The sequence below is a fragment of the Triturus cristatus genome, chromosome 11, assembly GCF_964204655.1.
Source record: "Triturus cristatus chromosome 11, aTriCri1.1, whole genome shotgun sequence".
Classification (NCBI taxonomy): Eukaryota; Metazoa; Chordata; class Amphibia; order Caudata; family Salamandridae; genus Triturus; species Triturus cristatus.
In genome coordinates, this window is record NC_140594.1 from 839,666,411 (window position 1) to 839,692,877 (window position 26,467).

Sequence of the window (26,467 nt, forward strand, 5' to 3'; positions counted from 1 at the left end):
TGTTTTTTTTGTCTTCATTCCTGGGGTTTGGAGGGGGAAATCACCATCCCCAGACTATGTTAATAACCACAGCTTCTTATTCTCCATGGGTATCCACTCCTTCTCCAGTTCCCTATCATTCTCTTTTTCCTGCTTCTCTTGTTCCTGCTTTCTCTCTTACCAGACCCTCCTCCTGTCTATCTCTCTGCATCTGCTTTTCCTCATGGAGGGCTAACTGGAGTCTCTCCCTCACAAATCCTCTAACCTTATCCCCTTAGCTTTTTGGAGTACTAGTTTCCATTGCAGGGTGTTAGGGAAATCTAGTATACCCTGTCTCAGGATCACTCTGGGATATATGAAGGTTAGGGGTGGGGTTTTAAGTAAAGTCAGGAAAGTGGTGCTCGAGCTATTGCATGTACTAACTAGGGACTTGTATTGGTACGGAGCTGGCAGGTCGGGGGAGTAACCCGATAACCCCCGGGGAGTGTGTGAATCGCAGGATCCACACTGTAATGTAGGCACAGTCCTGGGCACACGTGTTGAGGATACTTCGTAGTGTTATAGTCAGTCTTAAAGAGTAATATAAATGCAGTGGTCGACACCAGTGATAGTTCGAAAAAGTCTCTTTATATAGCAGCAACGAATATGTTGTACAAAACAAACCAGCCGACACGTGTTTCGTCACTAGGAGAGGTCCTGTGACTCATCAGGGCTGGGGAGAATACAAAACATAGGGTGAGAAATTGAAAAAAGGGGGGGGGGGGGTTTGGATAAAGGGTACCTAGTCGTTGGCATAACAATAAATAGTGAGTGAGGGATCACCATAGGTGACTCTGGGGAGAGGAGAGAGAGATGCATTGCGTGACACGTATGCTTCGAGGTGACTGTAGTGAATGTGCCGCTTACATGAGTCGGTGCTCATGATAAAGACGCGGGAAAGCATGTTACAAAAGTGACTGTAGTGAGTGTGCCGCTCTCATGGGAAGATCATCATGATATAAAACGCGAGAAAAGAACAGTTACATGACATGATGTGGCAAAAAACACAAGTGGGAGCAGTGGTGAATGGATGGTGCCCGATACAGTCCCAGTGCACAAGCAATGAAGGGTACAGAAACGGCAATGAGGACGATATTTGATATGATGGGCACGGGGCGCCCAACGATGAAGACAAATATTTGTACCACATATTAAAACAAGAGGCCTAGGATAAGGAGCGGAGGTACTCTGTGGGTGGAGGGCTAGGGAAAGAGAGACTCTGCGAGTAGGAGTAACGCTAAATACACGGACAACCGTAATGCCGAATCCAACTTTAACCGCACATGTACACCACCAGGCATAGCCACCCTTACCTTCCACTATGGCGACCCGTCCGGGATTATCTTTCCGCATCGCACATTCTAGTAGTTGGGATCAGGGACAGGATATAGTACGCCCCATTTCCTGTCCTCCTTCCCTGATTCTTTCACACTGCTCCAGTGTCCCCGAAGCTCCAACAGCAACTGATTCCATGTAACTGCCTTGCCGCTTGGCTGCTTCTCCCTCCCTCCAGCTCCATGGTCCATGGTCCTAGCCTGACCTTTTTTCCCTGCCATGTCATCTTTTAGGCGCCTGCACTACCCTGCAAAGCATCCTGAACGATCCCGTCATAACTTTCCCGCACCTGGGTAAGTTTCCATCTCCTTTTATCCATCACCCCAGATCTACAACCCCTTGTAATCCCGCCATCGCACGCCCCGTCCGTATTTATATATATATTTATAAATACATCTTTTTCGCCCTTCTCCACCCTTCCAGCGCATTCTCGCCCGCCGCCTACTGCCGAACCCGGCACCTCGCTACCCGCCATGCCGCCAGACACTGGATTGCCTGCTACTTTTACTCCAGGGTGAGCCTACGCGTTGTTTCCCATTCACAGTGTCCTTTGAGCCTAAGGTCTGTTTCTAGCTCTCACCCCCCTGTTGTTTTATCTTCCAGGGCAACATCATCCTTGCAAGCGCCTTGGCGTACTCGCCTCGGTCTTCCTTTCCGAATAAACCGCACAGCTTTTATTTAGCCCGGTAGGTGTCACTTCACCTTCATGCTTCAGCAATGCCTTCCCTAGTAATCACCGTCCAGATCCTTACCCCTTGTTTTCTCCCATAGCGGACCATCGTCCATCCGCCCTCCATCTTCAACGCGGCGCGCCATTCAGCGCCTACACTCGCAGTATCTCCAATCTTCTGCCCGCCCCCAACCGGGTTGGAATTATCACCGGTTTCTGGGTAAGCGCCATTTGTACTCTCCCGCTCTCCTTTAAGAAGACTACAGTTTGTGGCCCCCACGCACCGTACTCATCCGCTTACCACTGTCCTCCTATTTCTTCCTCCCTTTCCCACCAGGGGCCGGTGCATCCTCTTTTGTCATCATAATATAGGTAACTGTGTCTACACCTCACGTTTTATTATTAGTTTTCTTTTTTTTTCCCCACTTGTGCCCTTGTCCTTGTATTTATGGTTTAAATCTGTTTTATTGATTTTTGAAAGAGACAAAAAACAAACAACAGGACCTCATACTCCTGAAAGACAGCGCAGTGCAGACAGTTAGTGTCGGCTATAGTAGCATTACTAAGTAAGATGCGAGGAGCGGGTCAACAACAAGGGCCCTCAACTGCCAACGCAAAACCCCAAAATCAAAACTCCCCACTAACCCCATCCCACCCTCCCCCCCTTGTCCACAGCCTATGAATAAAATAAAGAAAGGAAAAAAGGGAAGGTCTCCGATACACACAATTCAGCGTGGCCTTCGAGGCTTGCGTTTTGCAGGGAGTTCAGTATCCGCGAGGCGGAGAAGCCTGAGGTACCGGGGGCATGTTAACTCCTGGAACTCCGTTGTAAGCAGAGACAGGAAGGGCCGCCAGAGCTCTGGGAATTCCTCCCCCTTGCCCTCAAGAGTGAGGGACAGTTTCTCCATGCCCAAAATCCTCCACAGTCGCTGTAACCAGCCCGAGTGCGGAGGAGCCTGTGGGGAGCGCCAATGTGTTACTAAATTCTGAGTGGCTGCCCCGAGGGCAATGGCAATGAGGCGGCCTCTCCAGGATTTCAGGGGATATGTTAGCGGGTTGGGTAGGCCAAGGAGGACATAGGCTGGAAAGCGAGGAAGCTGCATATCGAGGTGAGCATCTACTTCATCCAAAATTGTTGCCCAGTAGGACTGGATGCGATCACAACTCCACAAAATATGCTCCAAAGTGCCCACCTCCCCGCAGCCCCTCCAGCACCTATCACTAATGCGAGAGTCAAAGCGGTGGAGTCGTTCCGGTGTATGATACCAGTAGGTGGCGACTTTGGTCAGCGTCTCTGTTAATCAGGCATGATACGCTGAGTGTCGAGCTCTATAGTATATGCTGTCCCATTCTTTGTGAGAAAGAGTCCTCCCCAGCTCCCGCTCCCATCTTGCCCGCCCGGCGTTATAGGTGAGAGTAGTAGCTACAAGCAAGTGTTTATATAGAACAGAGATGAGTTTTTTTTCGGAAGACCGCGTAAGCAGCCACTTCTCATATGGGGTTAAGAAGCGCTGAGCCCCGGCTTTAAATTGTGGCTGAAGTGCCCAGTGTTGTAAATATTGCAGCCGATCAGACTCAGGAACGCCATGGTGTGTCTTGACTTGTGGGAAGGATAGTATGCCCTCTAGGTCAAACAAGTGTCCCAAGGACCGGCAAGAGGTAAGTCGCCAGCTTGAAAATGCCCTAGGATCCAATCCAGGGGTGAAATCCGGATTGTCAAACAACGGGGTCATGGGGGAGGGAAATGTGGTTAGCCCATGTGATGTGGCCGTGCGGTCCCAGGCCTCTAAAATAGTGCTTGTGATATAAGGGGCGTAAAGGTGTAAAGGTTGGCCGGCCTATGCTGCTTCCGGAGAAAGGGGATACCCTGTAGAGGCTTCGCCGCAACCGCCTGATCCTGAAAAAGCCAATGCTTTTCGGATTCTAAGCGGCTCCACTGGACTAGATAGCGGAGCTGTGCCGCATAAAAGTAGAGCTGCAAGGATGGTATGCCCACCCCTCCCTGTTCCGGGGGAAGAACCGCAATCTCCTGCTTAAACCGAGGTTTGCGCCCCTGCCATATAAAATGTGCCAGGTCGGACTGGGTTTGTTGAATCCAACCTGCGGAAGGGCGCAGCGGAAGAGTTTGGAAAATATAAAGAATTTGGGGGAGTATGGTCATCTTGACAGCCGCGATTCTGCCGAGCCAAGAGAGAGGGTAGTGCTTCCATTTGCCTAGTTCCCTGCGGACATGAGCACGAAGCCTGTCGTAATTGGCCGTGATGGTGGCTGGGATCGTTGGGCCCAACTGCACCCCCAGGTAAGGGACCGTAGTGTCGGACCGTTGGAGCGGGTGCTCTTCCAGTATTCGGGCTAATGTGGGCGTGGACAGTGATATGTTTACGGCTGTTGATTTATCCACATTAATCTTAAAGCCCGAGGCTAGAGCGAAGTTATGGTGCTCAATGAAAAGGGCCCGCAGCGACTGGACTGGGTCAGTGAGGGAAAGCAGAATGTCGTCCGCATACAAGCTGATCTTATGTATATCTCCCCCAAATTTGATCCCTGCTATAAGAGGGTGTTGTCGAATTCTCCGCGCCAAAGGCCCCATGTAGAGTGCAAAGAGGATAGGCGAGAGGGGACATCCCTGTCGGGTGCCCCTCTCCATGGGGAAACGGGAGGACGTCTGTCCATTTACCCGGACCATTGCCCGGGGCATGTGGTAGCAATTCAATATCCGGGTGCGCAACTTGTCCCCAAAGCCAAACCGATGCAGGACTTGCTCTAACTAGGGCCAATGAACCCTGTCAAAGGCTTTTTCAGCATCAATCGCCAGTAGCATATACTCCCCCTGCGTGCAAGAAGCTTTTCCAATAAGATGGAGTACCCTCTTCGTGTTATCGCTGGTTTGCCGCTGCGAGATAAAGCCGGCTTGGTCTGGCTCCACCAGTTGAGCCATGTATGGGGCAAGACGTGTCGCCAAGATGCTAGTGTATAATTTAATATCAATGTTTAACAAAGAAATCGGTCTATACACGCCGCAACTTGTAACGTCCTTAAAGGGCCTCCAGCATTTCTTCCGTGATCGCCCCCGCCTGTGCAAATGTGTTAAAAAGATCATGCAGCAAAGGGGCTACCTGGTAGCAAAAGGCTTTATAAAGGCCGCAGAGTAGCCGTCTGGGCCAGGCGATTTGCCGAGGCGGAGACGGGAGATAGCCGCGACCACCTCCTCCAGGCCAATATCTCTGTCCAGGTGAGCGGCCTGGTCCACAGTCAGAGCAGGTATCTGGGCAGCTTCTAAATAATTAAGGCTATGCGACATATCGAGGGAGTCTACCGAATATAGCGTAGCATAAAACTCGCGGAAGGTCTCTGCGATAGCGCCATCATCTGAGGTGAGCCCACTTCCCGGCTGACGGATAGCCTGCACCCCTTGTCGCTGGCTCACCTCTCTGAGTTTGTGCGCCAGAAGCCGGCTACACTTGTCACCCCCGGTATAGTAAGAATAGCGAAGGCGGAGGGCCGCATATCCGTCCCTGTCCTGATTCAGCACCGCCAGCTGTTTCTGTTCCGTACAGAGCTGGCGCCAAGCCCGAGCGGCACCGGTGCATTGGTGCATCTGCTCCAGCTCCGCCACCCTTTGTGTGAGTTCGGCCCGTTTCCCGCTACGCTCCCTGTTATCCGCAGTGGAAATTGCTAGGAATTCTCCGCGAAGGACCGCTTTGAGGGCAGTCCATTGAGTCGCGAGCGAGGTGTCCGCGTTAGCATTAGTGACTAAGTAGTTTGCGATGGCTACTATAATCTGATACACCGTGGAGACGCCGTGGAGCAAGGAATCCCGAAGACGCCAATGCCGCAGCGGTAAGTGCGTGTGGGGGAGCGAGAAGAAGCCATGATCGGCGAGTGATCCGATAAAGCCGTAGGGAGAATCTCCACCTCTGTAGCTATTGTCTGCAGAGGGGTGGAGCACAGAAAATAATCGAGTCTGGCATAGGTCTTATGAGCCCCTGAATAAAAAGTGTATGTGCGGCTTGAAGGGTGGAAGCGTCGCCACAAATCCACCAAGCCCAGGTCACGAATATGCGTCAAACCGGACCGAGAGAGGGCCCCCACCTGACTAGTGCGCTGGCACGAGCAATCAACAACGTTGTCAAACACTAGATTCAGGTCACCCCCAAGTAGCAGGTGCCGCTCCGAGTTAGCCGTCGCTTCAGTGAGTGCGTGGTGAAGGAATTTATTCCGCCCCTCGTTGGGAGCGTACACCGAGCCAATCACGAGGGATACCCCAGCCACCAGGAAATGGTATGTAAGCAGGCGACCCCTAATCTCAGCACCCTTCTGAAGGAGTTTACCCTGAAAGGAGCGGGAAATGAGAATTGCCACCCCGGCTGATTTATTGAAGCTAGAGGAAAAAAGCTGTGTAGGGAAGGCATGGGACTTGAGCCTATGGTGATCCTTGGCAAGCAAGTGGGTCTCCTGTAGGAGGCAAATGTCGGCAGCCGAGTGCTCCAGGTAGCTCAGGACAGCCCTACGTTTAACTGGGTTATTCAATCCCCGGACATTGAGGGTCAGCACTTTTAACTGTCTACTTGGCATCTAGCGTACTAAAAGGGAATGAGTGATAGCAAGCGCAGAAGGGACCCTAGAAGGGGGCAATGTGAGCAGGAGCGGACTGTGACCACCCGAGGCACGCTCAGTGGGACCTACAAGAGAAAACGTGGACAAGGGGGACCCTCTCAATAACAATAAAAGGGGGGAAAAAAGGAGGAACAAAAAAAATCCTGTATACCAAGGTACCAAATGTCCCTGTAACCAATCCCAAACGAGGAACAGAACAGCCAGTCCTGGTAATTGAAAGAGTCTGTCGTCCCAGGACAACTGGTCAGTCAGGCACATAGGGGTTTACGTGAACCAAGAGGAGGATCAACTCCCCCCGCCGCCCCCCCAGCAGAGAAGCGAAAAGCAGTTCCGGCCTGGAAGGACAGTCAATTCTCTGTCGCGTCCTCCCCAGAGAGCACCCCAGCCGCCGCAGCGAGGGCCGCCTGCTGACCTTTAACAATCTCTGATCGGGGCGGTCGCCGAGGTCCATGCCGACCGCCCCGGCGGGATGGCGTGTATTAGAGGCAGAGCTGCGGGCATCGTGTTCCTCGATGGGAGCTGCCAGCCCCAACACCCCGCATGCCTCCGTAAGTGAGCGAATCTGATAGAGTCTGTCAGAGAGGCGAAAAATGAGGCGAAAAGGGTGCCCCCAGGAACAGGAGACTCCCTGCCGGTGGAGATGCTCAGTGACTGGGTAAAATTGGCGGCGCCGCTGCAGCGTAATCAGGGCTCAGTCCTGGTACAACACTGGGGGGTGCCCCTGGTAAATCAATAGGGGGAAATAGTCTAAAAGAGTATGATTCCACCCATTTCCAAGACAAAAATGAAACACATTAAAGTGCAATCCTTTCACTGCTCTACTCACATATACATACAAGTCATGAAAAGATGTCCAGCCTCAGAAAAAATCCAAAGTGTCTTGCTGTGACTGTCCCTAAATACCACCTGGCTCCTTGCTGGAGCTATGCCCCAATGAGGAGTCCAGACACTGTTTTTTCTTAACCTCAGGGGAAAAATTAATTAATCAAACAGCACCGCGTCTTACTTGGGCGCAGACAAGCACACATCTTCAACCCAGCGAGTATGCCAAATACAGTTTGGATTTTTTCTTACACACAGAGAAACAAATCCAAACCGTAGATGCCGTTTGCTGTGATGTGTGAGTAGGCCTGTTGTTACTAACAGGACCACACTACATACGGGACCTTGTGAAATCAATATTGTGTCAAAGCGGTCTTCATAGGGTACAATTTGGGTAAATCTTTGGGAGGAATGTGTTCCTATGTGAGGAAGCCTTAAAGGGACAATCATATTTTGGAGACAAAAAAGGAGACAATCTGACAAATGACTGGCCAGCCAAAAAATGGCAAGGGCAGTCTGGCACCCAGCCATATATATCTTAGGATGAGTAGATATTAAAAAGATCTGGTTGCTGTGTGTTTCCACACACTTTAGGGGTGACATTTGTGACCAAAAGATAAGTAACCTGAACCTTGGTAAGGGTTATAACTCTAGTAGCTGCTTCTCAAATTGCACTACACCCAGTTTGCCTGTGGGGACCCTTAACCAAAAGAAAAAACCCATACATGTCTGTGATAGAAGAAATGGGATTCAAAAGTATTGCTCAGTCTAAAAAAGGCGAGCTACATTGTCAACGGAGAACACTTACATCAGTCCTGGAGAAGGACAAGAGTTTTGCAACTGTGTCCCTAATGCAGGTCCTCCTGCATAATATTTGCCTCTAGCATCACATTTTTTTGCTTTCATTGCTAAAGAGTGGAAATGTGCCTTATCTGTTCCCTGCATAAATGCTCATTGTCAAGCAATGTGTATGAGTACAGTCCGAAGGCCTGTGTCCTCTTGTGAATGCTGGGTCCTTGTGGGTCTGGCTTACATTTTTTCAACTCCAAGAGAAACCACTCGGATTTTAACCAAATTAAGTGTCTGGTGGAAATTGGTAAAGAGGATTAAGGATGAGGAATAATTGATTGGTTTTCTTTGTATGGGACAATGTTTGAATAAGGAAATCTTACTCTTCTGCGCCGGCACTATTGCTCAGTGAGGGAAGGCTGCACTTGGACGGATCATGTGACAAGAGAATTCCTCATTCAATGGATCTCTAACTGGATATGCTTTTTGTGGTTCCTGAAAATCTATGAGATTCATTCAATTCAGCTCCACCCCCTTCTTTAGCTGCAGGTTGGTGGGTGGGGAGGGGGGCAGTATGTGAAAGGGGAGGTTGGTGTTTCGAATGTGGGGCCCTACTTGGTGACTGTAAGGTATAGTATGTGAAGGACTCCCAATGCTCTTGTCTTGTTTGGAAAGGGAGACAGTCTTCTCACAATAAGCATTCTAATTAATAGGTATGGTATGCTAGTCGAACTACTGTCTTGGCAACTGTATGTAAGGGTTAGGAGCAAAATGCATGTTTCTATGCCTGAAATCAAGCACTGTGTCTTCTGTCTGTGAGCAGGAGCATTTTGCTTCACTGTTGACTGAAGATTTTTTGTCTCCAGGAAAGGCAGTGTAGTGTAGTTCCTATATCCCCGATAGGCTCTGCGCATTGGAATAACATACACTATAGATTTGACATAGGACTACGGTCAGTATGTATCTATCGAGTATATTAAACTTAATTACTTGTGTGTGCCAGCTAACTCAGAGGTCACTAGAAACTTCTCGAATATACAAGAAGGGATTAGTCTCTGACAACCGCATAAACATGACAACTTTGTTCCCCTTAGAGTCGGAACAATCTCAGAATCGTGGAAACAATAGATAACAGTTTCACTCAGTCAATCGTACATGCTTTGTTTCTACAGAGTTGCACAGAAATAGAGAGACGGGAGTTTCAATTAAAGGGTTTATTGAACAGTCCTATTTCTCATGCAAGAGATATGAATTGCTACAATCGTAAGACAGACTGCGAAGTACAATATATGTACGAGGTTAGCAGTAAGATAGAATAATACTGCAATAGCATGGTTTGTAGCTATGACATATATTAATCAAAATACATACATAAATAACAATGCTAAAATGTGATACTCATCTGATGCTTCTAAATTGTTCTACCCCAGTGTACCTAACATAAGTGCAGTACGATGTTTGAAGTAGGTGCTATTTCTAAAGTATAGCTAGCTATATTTTAGTTTAGCCAAGAGTTGCCAAACGTTTCTCTAAGTTCTAGTCATCTCCATACCTGAGAATGAGAGAGGTTGGAATCTCTTTTCTGGACTAGATAGTCTAACCCCCCACAAGGGAAGTCAGAGAGCTCTGGAACTGGATTCTCTGCGAGGAGGATGGCAGCGTCAGGTCAGTGCATCAGGCTGGAACTCGATCTCCTACCGAACTAGCCGTGGCAAACCGAGTAGTCTGGGTTGGATCGAATCCTCCAGGAACCGCAATTTGCCAAGTCAAGTGCTGGTATAGTTATACCTTGAAGGTGTCTAGGAATGCCAGTATTGACGTAAAAGTCGGTCAGAGGAACGTCATGAATGAACCCCTAAGGAATAGATGTTCATGCATACTTAATGAGTTCTTGGAGAAATCAATATTCAAGCTAAGGAAAATTCCTAAAGGCTTAAGGGTCTGGTTTTCCAAGAATTCGTTGTGACGTGGATGGACGGATGTAGGTGGCCATGGCTGTATTTGGTTTGTACGGACAATGTCTAAATAAGGGCCGGGTTTCTAAGTCCAAATAAGGGCAATGTGAATTGTACCTATATAAGGGCATGAATCGGGAAAACCTCTATACGGAATCTAAATCTGCACACAACACCCACTCCAGTTTCGTATGAATGACGTTACTAAATCCTAAACGTTCTAAACATATCTTAAAACAGAGTATCGCATGGATTTGCTAAAACAAGCTAAAAACATATCTAAAACATATGTTCTAAAAATACATTACAAAACCATTGCTATGCATAAAGTGTTGTACATATTAAAGGCAATGTTCCATTCAAAGCATAGGATCACATTGGAATGCTAAATGAATGAACCAAAATATATACATGTGATGAAATGGCTCGTAAATACAGAAGAAAAAGGAGCTGAAACCGCTTCATATCAGGTTACATAAGTCAAATTGTTATACATGACAAGGTGGCATACTGTCCTTGGAAGTGTTATCAAAGAATTCTGTTCTCTATGAATAGTTCTACTATAAGCAGATTACTGTGCCAAAAAATGCAAAAAATAAAAATTTGGGAAAAAAAAATAATCATAGAAAAAAGGTTCCAAAGTCAGTAGCATGGAAAGAATGAAGGCCAAATTCAGAGTCTCTTCGGAACACTGTGTGCTTGAATCAAAAGTCAGTGTGTGGGGATGGAGAAAACATAACATTTTCTAAACTTGTAGACAACAAGTCGTCTACCGTTGTGGGTGAGAGTTGGAATACCTCGTGTAGAAGATCAACAGCACAGAGATGCGAACTATCGCCTTCAGCATTGGAAGAATCAGCAATGTCCGGATTGGATGTTACCTGCGCGCCTGGTGTTTCCTCTCGGACCTCAGCAGTAGCATGTTGCGTCTGTGAGATCTCAATGAATGCCGCCATGAGGATTGGTAGCCGCTGGGGACAACACATAGCATGGGCCGTTATCGGGTCCAGCAGAGTATCGATATCCGTAGGCATGACTGATGGGAGTGTCAGACAAATGTCCAGCACGCATTCTTCACCGCATAGCAGGCAGCGTAGAACAGGTAAGATGCAATCTTGCCAGATTGGTCTGAATGACAGAAACCAAGTGGTGTTTAATTCTCGTAGACAAGGTAAACCCAGATTTTGGACGATGCACTCACGACACCTCATCTCCAATAGAGTTCTTTCCATGGTGAATTGGGTGTCCCTGGTGATTTGGCTTGCCATATCATAGCAGTAGGAGCAAAAATAGTATCCCTGCAACGAGTGCTAAAAGGAGCGGCAGTCTGCCAAACACAGAGTGCACAAAGTTTGGAAAAATTCCGAGGACTGCTTGTAAAGGTGCTAACAGTCCTGCACACATGATCTTAAATACATGAACAATACCGCTCGTATCAAACATGTTTAAGATACGACCTAACATTTCTGAGCAATGCACAGGGCAGTTTGTATACAAAAGGGTATGTATCTCCGCAGAAGTCCTTGCGACTTGGAGATCATAGGTTTCTTTGGCAGAGGTGAAAGGCACAGTTTTTTGTAAAAGAATGGCTTTCATTCTGCTTAGAGTATCAATTCGTATAGAAGAGATATTCAGTGAAGGCCATAAAGGCGACTCCCTGACTATGTCTATTTGTGGAAACAAGACTTGCATACAGCAAGCGACCCTGGATGTAACCGTTACTAGATAAGGGATACCTGGTAGCATGCCACAGCAGCTGTGATCATTCAACATAATATAACTCCCATTTGAAAGTTGACCAAAGATTGGATTAATCACTGCTGCCGGTGAACCGTGCAGGTGGCAGGATAAGTTTGTAGTGGAACCATCACAGGCCCCATGTAAGTTAATACCCTGACAAAGGAGAGAACCGCTTAGTGCGTGTTCACAGTTTTCACCGCTAAGAAACACTTCACGTCCCCCACTCCAACATGTGTGTGTGTAAGGTAAATCCCAGGATGTCTTGATGTATTCTTTACCCAACCTTTCATATTTGCATGCTGGTATATTTTTTAGGCAATACTGAAAATGGAAAGTCAATCCACTGTGAATGGTAATTTCTCCAGTTTTTCAATGCTCAGCACCGTATAGTCTGCTCCCCTTTGTGCCATTTTGATCTGTTTATCAGTGAGATTGAATTCTGCAAACAGTGACGTAGTATTGATTAAACGCCAAGGCACATAGCCAGAACGCAGGTTTTGAAGCGTCCAGCTTAATAGCATGATAGAACGTAGCTGTGACTGACCATGTTGCAACATGACCAAATCTTGTTCCATGATGTCTATGACAGAGGATACAATGGTGTCCAAAGAATATATCCTGGATGACAGAGTCGTTAACCCATTGTCTACTATAGAGAGAGATTTCTCTAAATTAATATGATCAATTTCTCATATTCGTTCTGCAGTCTCTGCTTGGGTGACCTTCCATGATTCATTATAAGCAGGGTAGATACCGGCATATGTGAAACGTTTTTGACGCGGTTTTCTTAGTCCTAGCAAGAATTCCCTAAGGTCTGCGTCTTAATGAAGTAAAGTTAAGTGTTGTTTTACATCCTCTAGTGTACCTTTCTGTAGCCAATCAGGGCAAAGGTTCACTACACTGTAAGTTGTTACTACCCCCGGATGCTGTCTTTGGACATAACGTGGGTCTGGCCTATGAAAGGTAAAACCTTGAGTTTTGTTCAGGAATCTATCTTGACAGTTGTTTGTGTCTAGGGGCCAGAGCAACCATTTTTTCCATTCAGGATCTGATCTGTTGTGATGCAAAATATTATGTACGTCCACCTCCCCCTGTGTAGTGCTTTCACTTGTAGGTGCAGGTATAGACGGAGTGTTCATGTCTTTTATCTTGGCTATTCCAAGGCATGATGTTTGTTGGACAGTGTTGTTCAAAAACATAATTTGCTCAGGGATGATACAGGCTCTAAACAAAGCTTCTATTCCCTGTACTTGACAATCCTTAGTACCCCAGACAGTTTTTGTCTCAATGTTGTCTTTCCAAAAGTCATAACCCTGTCTAGACAGTTGGGTAATAAAGGCTGTAGAATAAATCTGTTTGGTATTCGTTAACATAGTTTTCATTCCTGTCTTATTGACATTCTTTTTTTTAAAACAACTTTTATTAAACATTTTTCATAGCATTTCAATGACATTGTATTTGCATGACATACAGACACAAATCCTTTGGTATATATATATTCATTCTTGTATGTCTCAAAGTACAGACTCCGCAGTTTCATCCTCTGTGCCCATGCGCTTCCAAATAATACGTAAACCAAGAGACCGTACATCATAGATTGTTCATGCACTAGTATCAGATTCCGATTCTTCCAAGGGAGGGGGGGAGGGGGGGAGGGGGCGGTGCTTCACATATATTGCCCCGGTAGGTGTTCCAGCCTCCCCAGACCTTCCCCCATTTTTTCGGACACCCTCGATGGATATACACTGACTTTTCCGCCATCATCACCATGTCTTTGCACCATTGATTAAGAGTGGGGCTAACTCTGGATCCCCAGCGCTGTGCAATGTTTAGTTTTGCTACTGTCATGCCTAAAGTTACCCAGTCTTGAGCAATCGTATTTAGATCTGTTGGTTCCCAAATATTGAGTAGGCAGCACCTCGGGTCCGGCAGTATGATAACATTTGTGACCTGGGAGAGTGTGCGCATCACCGCCATCCAGTAATATACTATTTTGGGGCATAGCCAGATAGTATGGTAGAACGTGCCTGTCTCTCCGCATTGTCTAAGATAGAGCGGTGTGTCTGCACAATGTATCTTATGCTGGAGTGTCCTAGTATAGTATGTGCGGTGCAGAATTTTTAATTGCACTAGTCGAAGTCTTGCTGGAATTGCAGTCTCTCTGGGGGACGCTAGCGCCTCCTGCCAGTCCGCCTCGTCAATGTCTCCCAGTTCGCACTCCCACATGGTCTTCAGTGTCACTATGGGGTCTATGAGATTATTGACTTTTTTCCTGTAGGTCAGTGAGATTGCCTTTTTATTGAGGTGGTCCGTTAAATGCCTATCCTCCAACGGGGAGGATTCTTCAGGTCTTGTATCTGGTGGCAGTAGGGATTGAAGTGCATGTCTGACCTGCATGTACCGAAATAGTTCTGTCTGGGCTAGACCATAAGTGACCTGTAAATGAGCAAAGGCAACCACTCCTTCCTTCTGCCACAAATCTCCAACTTTTGATATGCCTATTAAGTCTCAACTACGAAACCCCTTGGTCTTGCCCAGCATTCCAAGTTGCTTTGTATCCCATAACGGCATTGCCTGCGTGACCACCCCGTCCCAGCCTAGTGTTCGTTGTGCCTCAAACCAGATGCGTAACGTGTGTAGCGTTGGACCTGTAATATTGTACTGTTTCCTTTTGTTGTATAGGGCACTCATGATCCCTGATGGTGCTAGAAGGTGTCTATCTAATCGAAATGCAGGGTCCTCTTGGGAGACATGTAGCCATTGGTTAATAGCGACTAACTGGGAAGCCCAATAGTATACTTTGATGTCGGGAAGAGCGATCCCGCCATCATACCAACTTCCGGTGAGTTTGTGGAGCTCTATGCGGGGAGTTTTCCCATCCCAAAGTAACGTCGTCACCTCTGCATTGTCCGCTGTAAAATATGCCGAGGAGACAAGGACCGGTGTGTTCTGCAACGCGTATAGAAACCTGGGGAGTGCCACCATTTTAAAGAGGGCAGCTCGTCCCAGGAGCGTCAAAGGTAGTGCGCGCCAATGTTTGACATCTTTCTTGAATCTTACCAGGGGTTGGGTCAGGATTTTTCCATGAAAAGTGCATGATCATGTGTGACGAAAATCCCAAAGTACTTAAACCCGTCCGTGACTATTTGAAGTGCGCACCCCCTTGGTAGCCGCGGTGGGGGGCCATGTAGGACCTAGAGTAGCGACTTTTCCCAATTGATAGTGTACCCTGACACCCGCCCATAGGCTGCACATATATCCAAAAGACAATTAATGGATCGTGCTGGGGACGTTAAATATAATAAAATATCATCCGCATAAAGCGAAATACGATTCTCCCAGCCACTGGCCGATATCATCCCCGTATTGTAAGATTTTGCCTAATCCATGCCGCCAGAGGCTCCAGCACTATTGCAAATAGAAGTGGTGTTTACGGACAGCCTTGCCTTGTCCCTCTACCCAGCTGAAATTCAGCCGATAAATGGCCATTTACTACTACCTGCGCCATTGGTTGTGTAAATAATAGGTGAATCCAAGCGCAGAATTTTGGTCCAAATCCCATATGTTTAAGGACTGCGAAGAGAAAAGGCCACTCCACCAGGTCGAATGCCATTCACGCATCTAGCAAAAGTATGGCTGCGTCCTCTGCTATAGTCGATCTACGCTCCATTACACCATGCAGCCTTCTAAGATTGAGCGCTGTGTTGCGGTGGGGCATAAATCCGGACTGGTCTGGATGGATTACCGTTGACAAGTGTGGTTGCAGCCTAGTTGCCAGTGTATTCGCGAGTATTTTTGCCTCCGCATTAAGGAGGGAGATCGGTCTGTAAGATGTACATTCTTGTGCTGGCTTTCTGGGCTTGTGTATTGCAACTATGGTGGCAAGACGTTGGTCTCTGGGTAATATCCCTTTGTCTAGGCTCTCAGTGTACATGGCCAAGAGGTGTGGCACCAGTTGAGGGGCTGCCTGTTTACAAAATTCGATCGGAATCCCATTGGCCCCTAACGCCTTTCCCGTGTGCAGCACCCTGATTGCTTGTGTAAGTTCCTCTGGTGTGTTATCTTCATCTAGGGCTGTTATGGCACCTTCATCAAGTGTAGGCATGTGTATATCATGTATGAACGTGAGGTTCTCTTCCACCGTTGCAGTGGCAACTGGTGTATATATTGTCTTGTAATGTTGCGCTAGTGCTTCTGTGATTTGCTGCGGTGTAGAGACTAAGTCTCCGTCATTTGACCGTATCTGAGTTATCCAGTTATTCGCTCTTTCTTTCTTTCCCAACCAGGCCAATAATTGGCCTGCTTTATCTCCCTGTTCATAGATCACGTATTGTGTCTTGGTCAGTCTACCAGAGGCCTCTTCGCGCGTGTATGCCCTATATTCCTGCTGTACCAAGTGTAGTCTGTGTGTTGTGTCTGCTGCCTGGGCAGCCTCCGCCAAGGCGATCTCTAACTCTAGTTCGTCAATGTGTTTCTGGTGTTCTCTCTTCTGTCCCAAAATTAGTGAAATGGCATGCCCACGGAGTACAGTCTTATATGCCTCCCAGAGGGTTGTTGGAGGGCACTGAGTGCTGATTTTCTTCGAAATAGCATTTTGTCATCTTAAGGAGGTCTTTCCTTAATTTACGATTCTTAAGATACCCTGGTCTGATTGGGAACAGTCTACGAGTTTGTGGGATAAATGGTGCATAAGCAATGAGGACTGGGGAGTGGTCCGATATACCTCTGGGCAGATGTCTAATCTCTGTCATACCTTGCATCCCTGTAGCTAAGGTGAAGATGTAGTCGAGCCTGGAGAGACTATTATGCACCCCAGAATGGAATGTGTATTGTCTTTCCTCCGGAAGCCTGGTCCTCCACATATCTAGGAGTCCGAGCACATCTACAAAGTCTTGTAGCCTATGGGTTGGTCCACATGAGTCTCTAGGGGGCTGCCGATCCACAGCTGCATTCATGGTGGTGTTGAAGTCGCCACCAACAATTAGCTCTCCGCAGGGAAGTGTGAGTAGGAATTTCCCAAGGTCTGAAAAGGCGATCTGGTGTAGCGTCGGAGGTATGTATACTGACACTATATTGTATAATCTGACATCCCATTGGCCTGTAATTGCCGCAAATCTGCCCTGATCATCATGGTGTGTCTTGGTTACCATCAAAGGGAAGTGCTTGTTTATGAGGCTCCCAACCCCTCTGGACCCAGAGGTAAATACGGAGTGAACTGCCATTTGGAAGCCTCATCGGTACAGGGCTTTAACGATCGTCCCCTGTAGGTGCGACTCCTGGAGGAGCGCCACCGCCGGATTTTTCCGTCTAAGGTATTGTAACACCAACCTCCGTTTAATTTTGTCTCCTAACCCATTCACGTTCCACGAGATCACAGTCAGTGGGGGGCCTTGCCGCTGGGTGTCTTGTGTACGTGAGACGTTATCTTTATCGTCTTGGTTTGTGCCTGTCATAATTATCTTTGAGAGCTCTGTCCTGGTCTACTCCAAATCTGTCTGTCATGCAACATTCTATGATGAGCTTTGCTGTAACTTTGCAAAAAGAGGCTTCTCTCAGAACTAAGAAACCTATCATTAACTGATCCCATCCCTCCTCCCTCCTCCCCCCTATCTGCCTAGCAGATTTAAAACTACCCGCCTCCACAACTCAGCAGAGTGCTTAAGTCCCATAACTGTGTACTTGCATGAGGGAGGGGGGGGGGGGGTCGCTCCATGACTCACCGCGTACCCCCTAGAGCGTTTTATTGTACTAAGTGCAATCTGTATCAAATTTCTTTCTCGCCTTGGGTGTAGTGTTCATACGTCACCTCACAAAATCAATCGTAGTCTTTTCCTTGTAACCTGCAGGTACAGTGACCCTTCCATCACTCAGTAGTCTGCCTGTAGGCCAGTACTGTGGCCCTGACATGCTGCAGGGGTGAGTCCCAGCCTGCCAACATTGCTCTGGCCATGTCTCATGGCCTTAAGGTGGTTCTTTCACATTATCATTCTATGTCACTCCCGTTCTCCGCCCCAGCGTTTGGTCCTTGTGTTCCTTCCATCCCCACATGCTGGGCAGTTTGCGAGGGTTGTCGCCATCGTCTCTCCTCCTGTCTGTTGCTTCCTTTAGCTGGGCGCCAACCCTCCAGCCAGTCCTGCACCTCTTTCGGCGACGCGAAGAACTAACTTCTGCCTTCTGCTTCGACTCTGAGCTTTGCTGGATAAAGCATTGCATATTTAAGTTCTCTATTGCGGAGCTCTCGTTTAACATCTGTAAAATTGCGCCGTTGTTTAGTGACTGCAGCTGTGTAGTACGGGTAGAGGGTTACCTCGCTGTTGTCGATCCGGAGGGGTGGTCCGACCCGAGCCACTTGCAGGATCGCATCTCTGTCTCTGAAGTTAAATATTCGCGTCAGGATAGGACGCGGGGGGACCCCCGGTTTGGATTGTCCGCCCAGCCCTCGGTGGGCTTTTTCCACCGAGAAGAATTTGCAGAGTCCACGGGGTTGCAATTGTTCTTGGACCAGCTCTTCCACAAAGAGATCTAACGCTGGCCCCTAGACACTTTCCGGCACACCTACTAAGCGAACGTTGTTGGGCCGCGAGCGTCCTTCTTGATCGTCCAGTTTCTCTGCCATCTGCTTGGTTGCAAGTTCAAGATGGCGTACCTGCCGCTGTAGGGTCGCCGTGTCGGTTGACAGGGCTGTCATGGTGGCCTCGACCTCCGCCATTCTCTAGCGCATTTTGGAGATATCTGCTCTGAGCATTACGTCACAAGAGATGGTGCCAATGGAAGTTTGCATTTGTTGAAGGGTAGCCATCACATCATGGAGGGTGATCTCTTTTGGTTTTTCTGCCTGTTGACTGTTTGTGGCGCTCAGGGCCGTGGTGGGCGCGTCTTGTTGGTCTTTGGTGATGGCATATTTGTCCATTCGATTGCTTTGCACTAATCTTGGTCCCCTGCCACTCATGGCGCTGCAAGTTTTGAGGAGAGTGGCTTCCATTTAGGCGGTGCAGGGCAGGCGGCGTCGGTCACTTACGGTTGGCACTAGATCAGTATGGGGGGTCCGGTGCTTGTATGTTCTCGCCTTTAATGTGGTCCTGGATGAATGGGATTTGGCGTTGCGGCTGTATAGCGTAGTGTTCGTGTCCAGAGTTTGCTTCTTTTTTACTAAGGCGTAGTCCGCAAGGTTTAGAGAGGGTTATTGGCTTTAGGCAGGCTGGTACTAAGCAGCTTTTCCGGGTAGTATCACAGCGTCTCTGTGGCTTTGTCTCTAATTTCTTCCCAGCCAAGCGATTGCCACTCACTGCCAGTGATCGCCCTTTGCTTCCTCTGGGTCCCTCACCACCGCTTCCTCAGGCACCTGCCGTGCAGCCGCGGTGCTTATGCCGCACCACTATCGTATCTCACTTTTCCTTCTACTCCACTTCTCTGTCCATATGGCGCCTAAGCTGCGCCATGCGTCAATATTCCCCGGTTAGCGCGCCCTCCGCCGGTCGTCTGCTCTACGTGGAGTGCAGGCTATACAGGGCTGCTTCACTCCACCACTCAATGCCATGCGCTGTGTGCCAGGAAGGTAGGCCCTCTCAGGGCACTCCCGTTATTATGCTGCGTCACAGTTTTGCCGCGGGCCTGCAGTTACAGGGGTCCGTGCCTGCGCCTCACCTTTGCGTTGGTGGTGGTCCGGTCGATCCCTCTTTTAATGTTAATGACTCCTGGAGGATATGACCATTTTTCGCCCTGGGTCTGCGCACAAGCCGCCGATTGCGTTCTCGCCGCGGGCGGCTGTAGTGATCACTCTAGTCCCCGACTTCACCACAGGGTCTAGGCCAATGCTCCATCCTTCGGTCTCCGGCAGCTCCGGTAGCGTGTTTTTCACCCAGACTTCGGCAGTGGCCGCCAGAGGTGTTACGGCGCCTCCGCCTTCAATGTTGGTTGTGTAGATAGCAGGATAAATGCCAGGATTATCGGGGCACGCTCAGCGATCTCTGGAGCTCTCTTAGGCTGCGGCCATTTTCGCCGGTCGCAAGTCACGCTCCCCTTATTGACATTCTTAAAGTAAAATGTCTCTGCATTCGAGATATTAAACCCTGAAAAATATGGAAATTTCATTGCAAATGTTTTCGAGCTACCTATTGGTGGCGTAAGACAATGTTCCCATTGATTATATATACATAAATACATTTCCAGGTGTTGCAGATTTATGCAAGAAATTATGACCATAGTGGTTATAACAATACAGTTGTTCATAGTCTGATGAACCTTGTAAATATTCATTATTAGTAAATGCAGTTGAGATCTCTAGAAAAGACATCATATTATTAACAGTCTCTAAGTCCCAATCATCAGAAAAGGTACTGGAGGTAATAAAGTCACTTAATGAAATTTTAAATAAATGTGGAATCTTCAAAAGCTCCGACAGGCCAAAAATGTCATATTCGGTTTTGTCCCAAACTATACCATCTGGTATAGGAATCGCTGTGATGTTCACTGCTGACAAGTCTCTTGCTTCACAATGGGATAATTTGTGTGGCTGGCGAAGTAAGTTCACTCTTTTACTTGCTGTGTCCATTTGAATATATCTTCCATTAATCAGCATACCCAGGGTGAATACCAGAGCTAACCAAAGTAGAAAGAAGAATATTCCCAAAACAATCCATAATTCAATCCATGGTGAAACCAGATAAGCCTTTTTCAGTAGATGAAAAAAGTCTGTTGCTTGTTCTTTGAAAGTTCTTTGTATTGGCGTCGTTTCAGGCTCGCTGGGATCCTCAGAAAACGTATCAAAGTTCATGAAATAGCCAGAAGCAGTTCTGTCAATGGTTGGAATTGCATCAGGATTTGTTGAATTCACTGGAACCAGTTGATCATTTGTTACTTCGTTGTAGACATGTGTATCAGGACAAACTATTATTTGGGTCTCAAGAGGTACAAGGTCCATAGCATTGTTGCTTAGTCCTCTATTTCTTACTGTCGTATCTTCAAAGGTGATGAGTCTCTCAGTTTGAAGCTCTTGGATTGTAGCTAGAGGAGTGCATCTGCTACATTGGCGGAGTCCACTTGGCCTACTGTTCAGCATCGGCCACATAGTGTGGTTTGATCAGGTCGATGGACACAAATCTTTTCTCCTTTTTACCAGCAAGGGGTGGCTAAAGTACTGTTCTTGATCCGTGGATTGCTAGGACAGGTATTGGTTGTCTGTAAGAAGGCCCAAATTCCTTCTTTACCGCAATCTTTTCTCTGACTAGATCCCCAAGCTTTGGGATCCAGACAGGCTTTGCTGGGACGGCTGGATTTTCTTCAGTGGTGGTTGGCTTCAGGATCACTTTGCTTTGTTGTTTTCTTAAATCATTTAAGTCCTGTAAAACAGCCAAACGATCTTTGATATCAAATTGTTTTTTTCCACCACGTGCCTTTCATATCTAAGTCCGGAACCAACATTTTAGTCCCAAACAGGACCTCATATGGAGTGACACCGCCTAGAGAACTTCTTGGCAAGTTGTTAAGTGCGCGTTGGACCCCATATAAATGTTTGACCCACCCATCACCCGAACCTAATACCCTAGCTGTTATAGGATGCTTTATGTCCAGGTTTTTTCTTTCCACAACAGAATTTCCCCCAAGATGGAATGGAGAAGAATACCGCAATGCTACTCCCAGACTGACCATGGCTTCTTTGTAAGCCCTAGAGCTAAACGCAGGACCCTGGTCAGAATGTAGTGTGCCTATTGCGTATGTGCCGATAAAGACTCGCAAATCTTTTATAACAGTTCGAGCGTCAGCCGAGCGCTGAGGCCACATCCATAGGAACCTAGAGCATGAATCCACTGCGACCATGATATCTTTATAGTTCCCATCCGTTTGTAAGGGACCGCAGTGGTCCAGGTAAACACAGGCTAATGGTTTATCTGAAATTAACAGGGGCGTCTGCGCAGGACGTTTCACAGTAGAGACTTTCATCTTCTGGCATATCTCACAGTCCAAAACATAATTTCTAGTCTGTTTCCTAATGCCGGGCCACCAGTAACTTTGTTTTAATAATGCCACTGTGGCAGAAACACCTGCATGGGCAGAGGCGAGCCCTTCATGTGCTGCTAGGATTAGCCCTAGTCTATGTTCCATGTTTGGAATTACTCTATCCCCCACTCCAGGGATTCGAGCAAACGGAACATTGTTCGCATCAATTATATATGAGTATTTGAGTGGAAACTTTTTAGGTAATGCCGCACCGCTGCCTTTGCTTGATGCATTGACAGCCAACATTATTTCTCTGTCTATTTTCGTTTTTGAACGAGTGATTGCCGCTACGGAAGCCGTTTGCACAGCCCCTTTCGCGGCTTCATCAGCCAATGAATTCCCTTCAACTTGAATGCCATCACATTGGTGACTCAGCGCGTTTTGTAGTCCGTTTCGCACCTGAACTACTTTTTCCAAAAGCAATTTGTGCTTGATTGTTCCACCTTTTGCATCTTTGAAACCATTTTGAATCCAATTCTGTAAATATTCATTGTAAGATTGAACACAGTAAAAAGAATCGCACACTATCAGTGTGGGGAATTCGCAATCCGTATTTTCAAGTGCCATCTTAAATGCTTGTAGTTCAGCTCGCTGAGCTGTACAATCTCCTAGAGACTGTGTTTTTGTGACCATTGGTCTGAATTTGCCATCTCGCATGTGACCTTTAACGATAGCACACGCTGCACTGTAAGCTTGTTTACTCCCCGTAGCGGGATGTGCAGATCCGTCAGTATAAATTCGTACTGGTCGAGAGGGAGAATTTCAGTAGGCAGAGGACATTCGTGTTCATATTGCAGGAATGCTTGTGTTATTAAATATGGATCAAAAATGTATTCAACATCAGTTGCAGCAAGAGAATTAACCCATTGTATCCATCTTGGATGTAAATCTTTTGCATTTGGAATGCTCGCCTTTGTGACTGCCTCTAAGGCTGGTACAGGAGTCATGACTATAATGCGCTTCCCCTGTGCTAGGGCTCTTTCTTTTGCTACAGCGGTTTGAACTGCTGTCAGAATTTTTTCTGTAGAAGTGAATTTCATTTCTGCTTGTTTATACAAGTGGGATTTGTATGCAATGGGTACTTTTTCACCTTCATTAAAAGTTAACTAGGTGAACACGCATTTACCCGGAATTATTCGGATCACTAAGTTGCGTATGTTTACGCGTGTTAGTCTGTTTGAAGTGAACGCAAAATTTCAGTGTGTTTTTGTGTCCAATGTGTGATTTTAAAATCAGGTTTGGTTAATTCGTAGAGAGGTTTAACCCTTCCTGCGTAGTTTAGAATGTAAGTTCTTCCAAAATTCAAGAAACCTAGAATCGACTGTAAATTTTTCAGCGTTTTTGGAGGTTGGAGCAACGCACACTTTTCTAAAAAGTTGTCTGCCAGGCTTTTGCCTTCACTTGATAGTTCATATCCTAGGAAAAGAACGTTGAGGTGGGCAATTCTTGACTTTTTAAAGTTGAATTTGTAACCCTCTGAGGCGAAGCCCAATATTATGGTGCTCACCCTGTTCAAGTGCCTATCCAGGTCATCGTCTGTCAGATATATATCATAGACATATGACAATGCCTCGCCATCATAAGTTTGCAGTAACTCTGTTACCCTTGCTGAGAATAAAGCCGGGCTGTTTTTGAATCCCTGTGGCAGTCGACAAAATTGACTCCGTGTCCCCATTATGGAGAAAGCGGTCAAATATCTGCTTTCTGGTGCAATATTTTGACAAAAGAAACCATTTGAAATGTCTAATGTGGTTTTATATTTTTTACGCACAATGTTATTCATTGATGCTGTACTGTGAGCATTTTGCACTGCAAATGTTTTGCAACTAGAATTTAAGTGTCTGTAATCCAGAACTAGACGATGTGTATTTTCTGGTTTGGAGACAGGAAAAAAAGGATTGTTCATTGATGAGGTGCATGTTTCAATCACCCCCTGATATTCAAGTTGATCTAAAATCTCCCTGACCTGTTTTTTAGCTTCTTGCTTAACTGGGTACTGCCTTTGTGCAGTTGGTTGATTTTTTAACTGGATTTCATGGTGAGGTGAGTCCTCATCCCATCCTACATTATTTTTATACAGTGCTGGGGCTTGGGCTACTGCCCATTTCCTGGCTAATGTATATTTTAAATGAACTGGAATATGGTTGGAGAAGGCAGGAATAATTATGGCCTCGCCATGTGGGCACTCCCTGACAAACTCTGGTGGCCAGTCCTGTTCTGCTAGAAGCATATCATAACCCTTTGAAAGATGCTCCCAAAAGAGTCCTTTCACTTTTCTTGGTATGTCTCCCTCCATCAGGAGTGTTATTTCATATAACCTATGTGGAGAACTAACCCTGGTGTCTACAGTCTCAACTTGTATGTCTTCATTCAAGTCCACTGTCTCCAGAAGTCTCTTCAGGTTCTGGCGAGCTATTGTTTCTTCTGCTGCACTGTCCAGCATGGTCTGGGCCCACTCTCCGTTCCTGAGTTGGGTTCTCAGTATTCTCGGCATGTCTGATCTTCAGACCTGCTACCTTTTTCTTGGAGAATTGAGGTTTTCCTTTATTTTTCTGAACGTGTTGATCGTCTTTGGACTTCACGCGTTCTTCCTTGTTTTCTGACCGTCCTCTTCTTTCAGATGTCTGTGACGATATCTGAAAGGTACGAGAGGAACGTGTATCATTATCTTGATATCTGTCAGGTTTTCTCAAATTATCCCTATTCCTGAGGTTGAACCTCCTATCAGAGGGCTCCTTCTGTGGAGGAGACCTTCCTCGGGAATGAGAACGCTTCTATTTGGAATTCTGTTTGCTATTTTCCCACTTCTTTTTAGAAGAGGTAGGAGTGTTTTTAGTAAAGACCTTATCAGGACTCTCAGACAGTTGTGGTTTAACTGGTTTCCCTCCCAAACGGTCTCTGCCTAATTCCTCATAGGAGATTTCAATTATTTTAGCTAGTTCTTGAGGTTGTTCTGTTACATCAAATTCCCTTCGTTTTTGGCGGATCGCCACTGATGCTGCTTCTCCTTTAATATTAGATAATATCATTGTTGAGACCTGGTCGAAATTTTTAAGTAACTTCATACCTAAATTCAGAGCAGGCTCTGCCCCGTATTCGTTTTGATTCTGTTTCAGGACATCAGGTATTACCACCATTGACGGAACACCATGTGTTTTTGTATAGATAGCAGCAAAGACTGTGCCCCAAGAGGTGCAGTCTTCCAGATGTGGTGTGATCCCCATTGGTAAACAAATTGTTAGAATTCTGTGTTTCTCATAAGTGCTAGTATTGGGAAATACCGCTTCTGAGTAATCTTTTGAGCTATCCAGAATGGAATTTGTTCACGTTTTGTGGGCATTTTTCCCATGACTGCGTGTAAAGTCTGTGGAGTGATTTTTAGTGTTTTCCCCTGATGAGGGGTTGGATTTTGAATGGGTAATGGTGGTTGGACTGTGAAAGTCCTCATGACATATTGAACCAATTGTCTATAAATTTTGATTAGCTCCTTGAGTTGAGCTAGTAGATCCACATCTGACATTTCTTCAATGTCAGGATGAGGTGTGTAGCCGGCTAAAATCGGCCATGTTGCTCCTGGTCTACCTAGTGGACCGAGCCTGGTAATGTGATTGTAAGGTTTTAGGGCGCCTTTAAACCAGGGCTAATGCTCCTTGTATGTGAGTGGAATTTCAATATCCTCGAAAGGAATATATTCCTCAGGTGGTTCATCTTCTTTGTAGAAGTGAAACAAGTGTGCAACTGGATTTGATTCTCGGAATACTATCCATGAGTAGAATACCTCTGTCTGGTGAGATTCATGTGCCTCTATCACGAAAACTGCTCTACCACCTCTTGGTGTTAGACCATGTTTTATAAGTTTTAGAGTGATGGCTCTCCTTAAATTTGGATGGATGTTTATTGCATCCTCGTCAGTTTCTTGAAAACCTGTACGATTAAAAGCTGCTGCGGCTTGGTCGGCTACAGCCCCACCAGCATCGGTGTTTATGTCGTTTTCGGACAAGTTGAAATGAAAAATGCAGAGCAAGTTTCAAGGGAACAAAGATAAGATGCACAATATTTTGAAACACTGTATCCTTTCAATGTTGATCAAAACCAAACAGCTAATACATAGGACTTTCGTCCTACTCAGCTATGGCAGCTATTATCCCTACCCACTCCAGACGTCTTATGGAGTTTTATGAGTAGAGGATCTCTGAGAAAAGCACGACTGAGTTACTTCAGTATCTAGCGTTAAATTAGTGCCTTACCAAACCGTTGGGCGCCATGTAGTATAGTTCCTATATCCCTGATAGGCTCTGCGCATTTGAATAACATACACTATAGATTTGACATAGGACTAAGGTCAGTATGTCTCTATCGAGTATATTAAACTTAATTACTTGTGTGTGCCAGCTAACTCAGAGGTCACTAGAAACTTCTTGAATATACAAGAAGGGATTAGTCTCTGACAACCGCATGAACATGACAACTTTGTTTCCCTTAGAGTCGGAACAATCTCAGAATCGTGGAAACAATAGATAACAGT

General features: G+C 46.6%; 1 protein-coding gene across 1 annotated transcript in view; it reads left to right on the forward strand.

The window, feature by feature from the left end:
* Positions 1 to 1,470: 1,470 nt before the first annotated feature.
* The window catches only part of LOC146785508 (uncharacterized), a 277,646-nt gene continuing 252,649 nt past the window's right edge, over positions 1,471 to 26,467 (forward strand). The window contains exons 1-3 of the mRNA XM_085634618.1: positions 1,471 to 1,646; positions 1,777 to 1,867; positions 1,957 to 2,039. Coding sequence (XP_085490744.1) covers positions 1,573 to 1,646; positions 1,777 to 1,867; positions 1,957 to 2,039 — 248 coding nt within the window. The 5' untranslated portion in view covers positions 1,471 to 1,572. The remainder of the gene's footprint in view (positions 1,647 to 1,776; positions 1,868 to 1,956; positions 2,040 to 26,467) is intronic.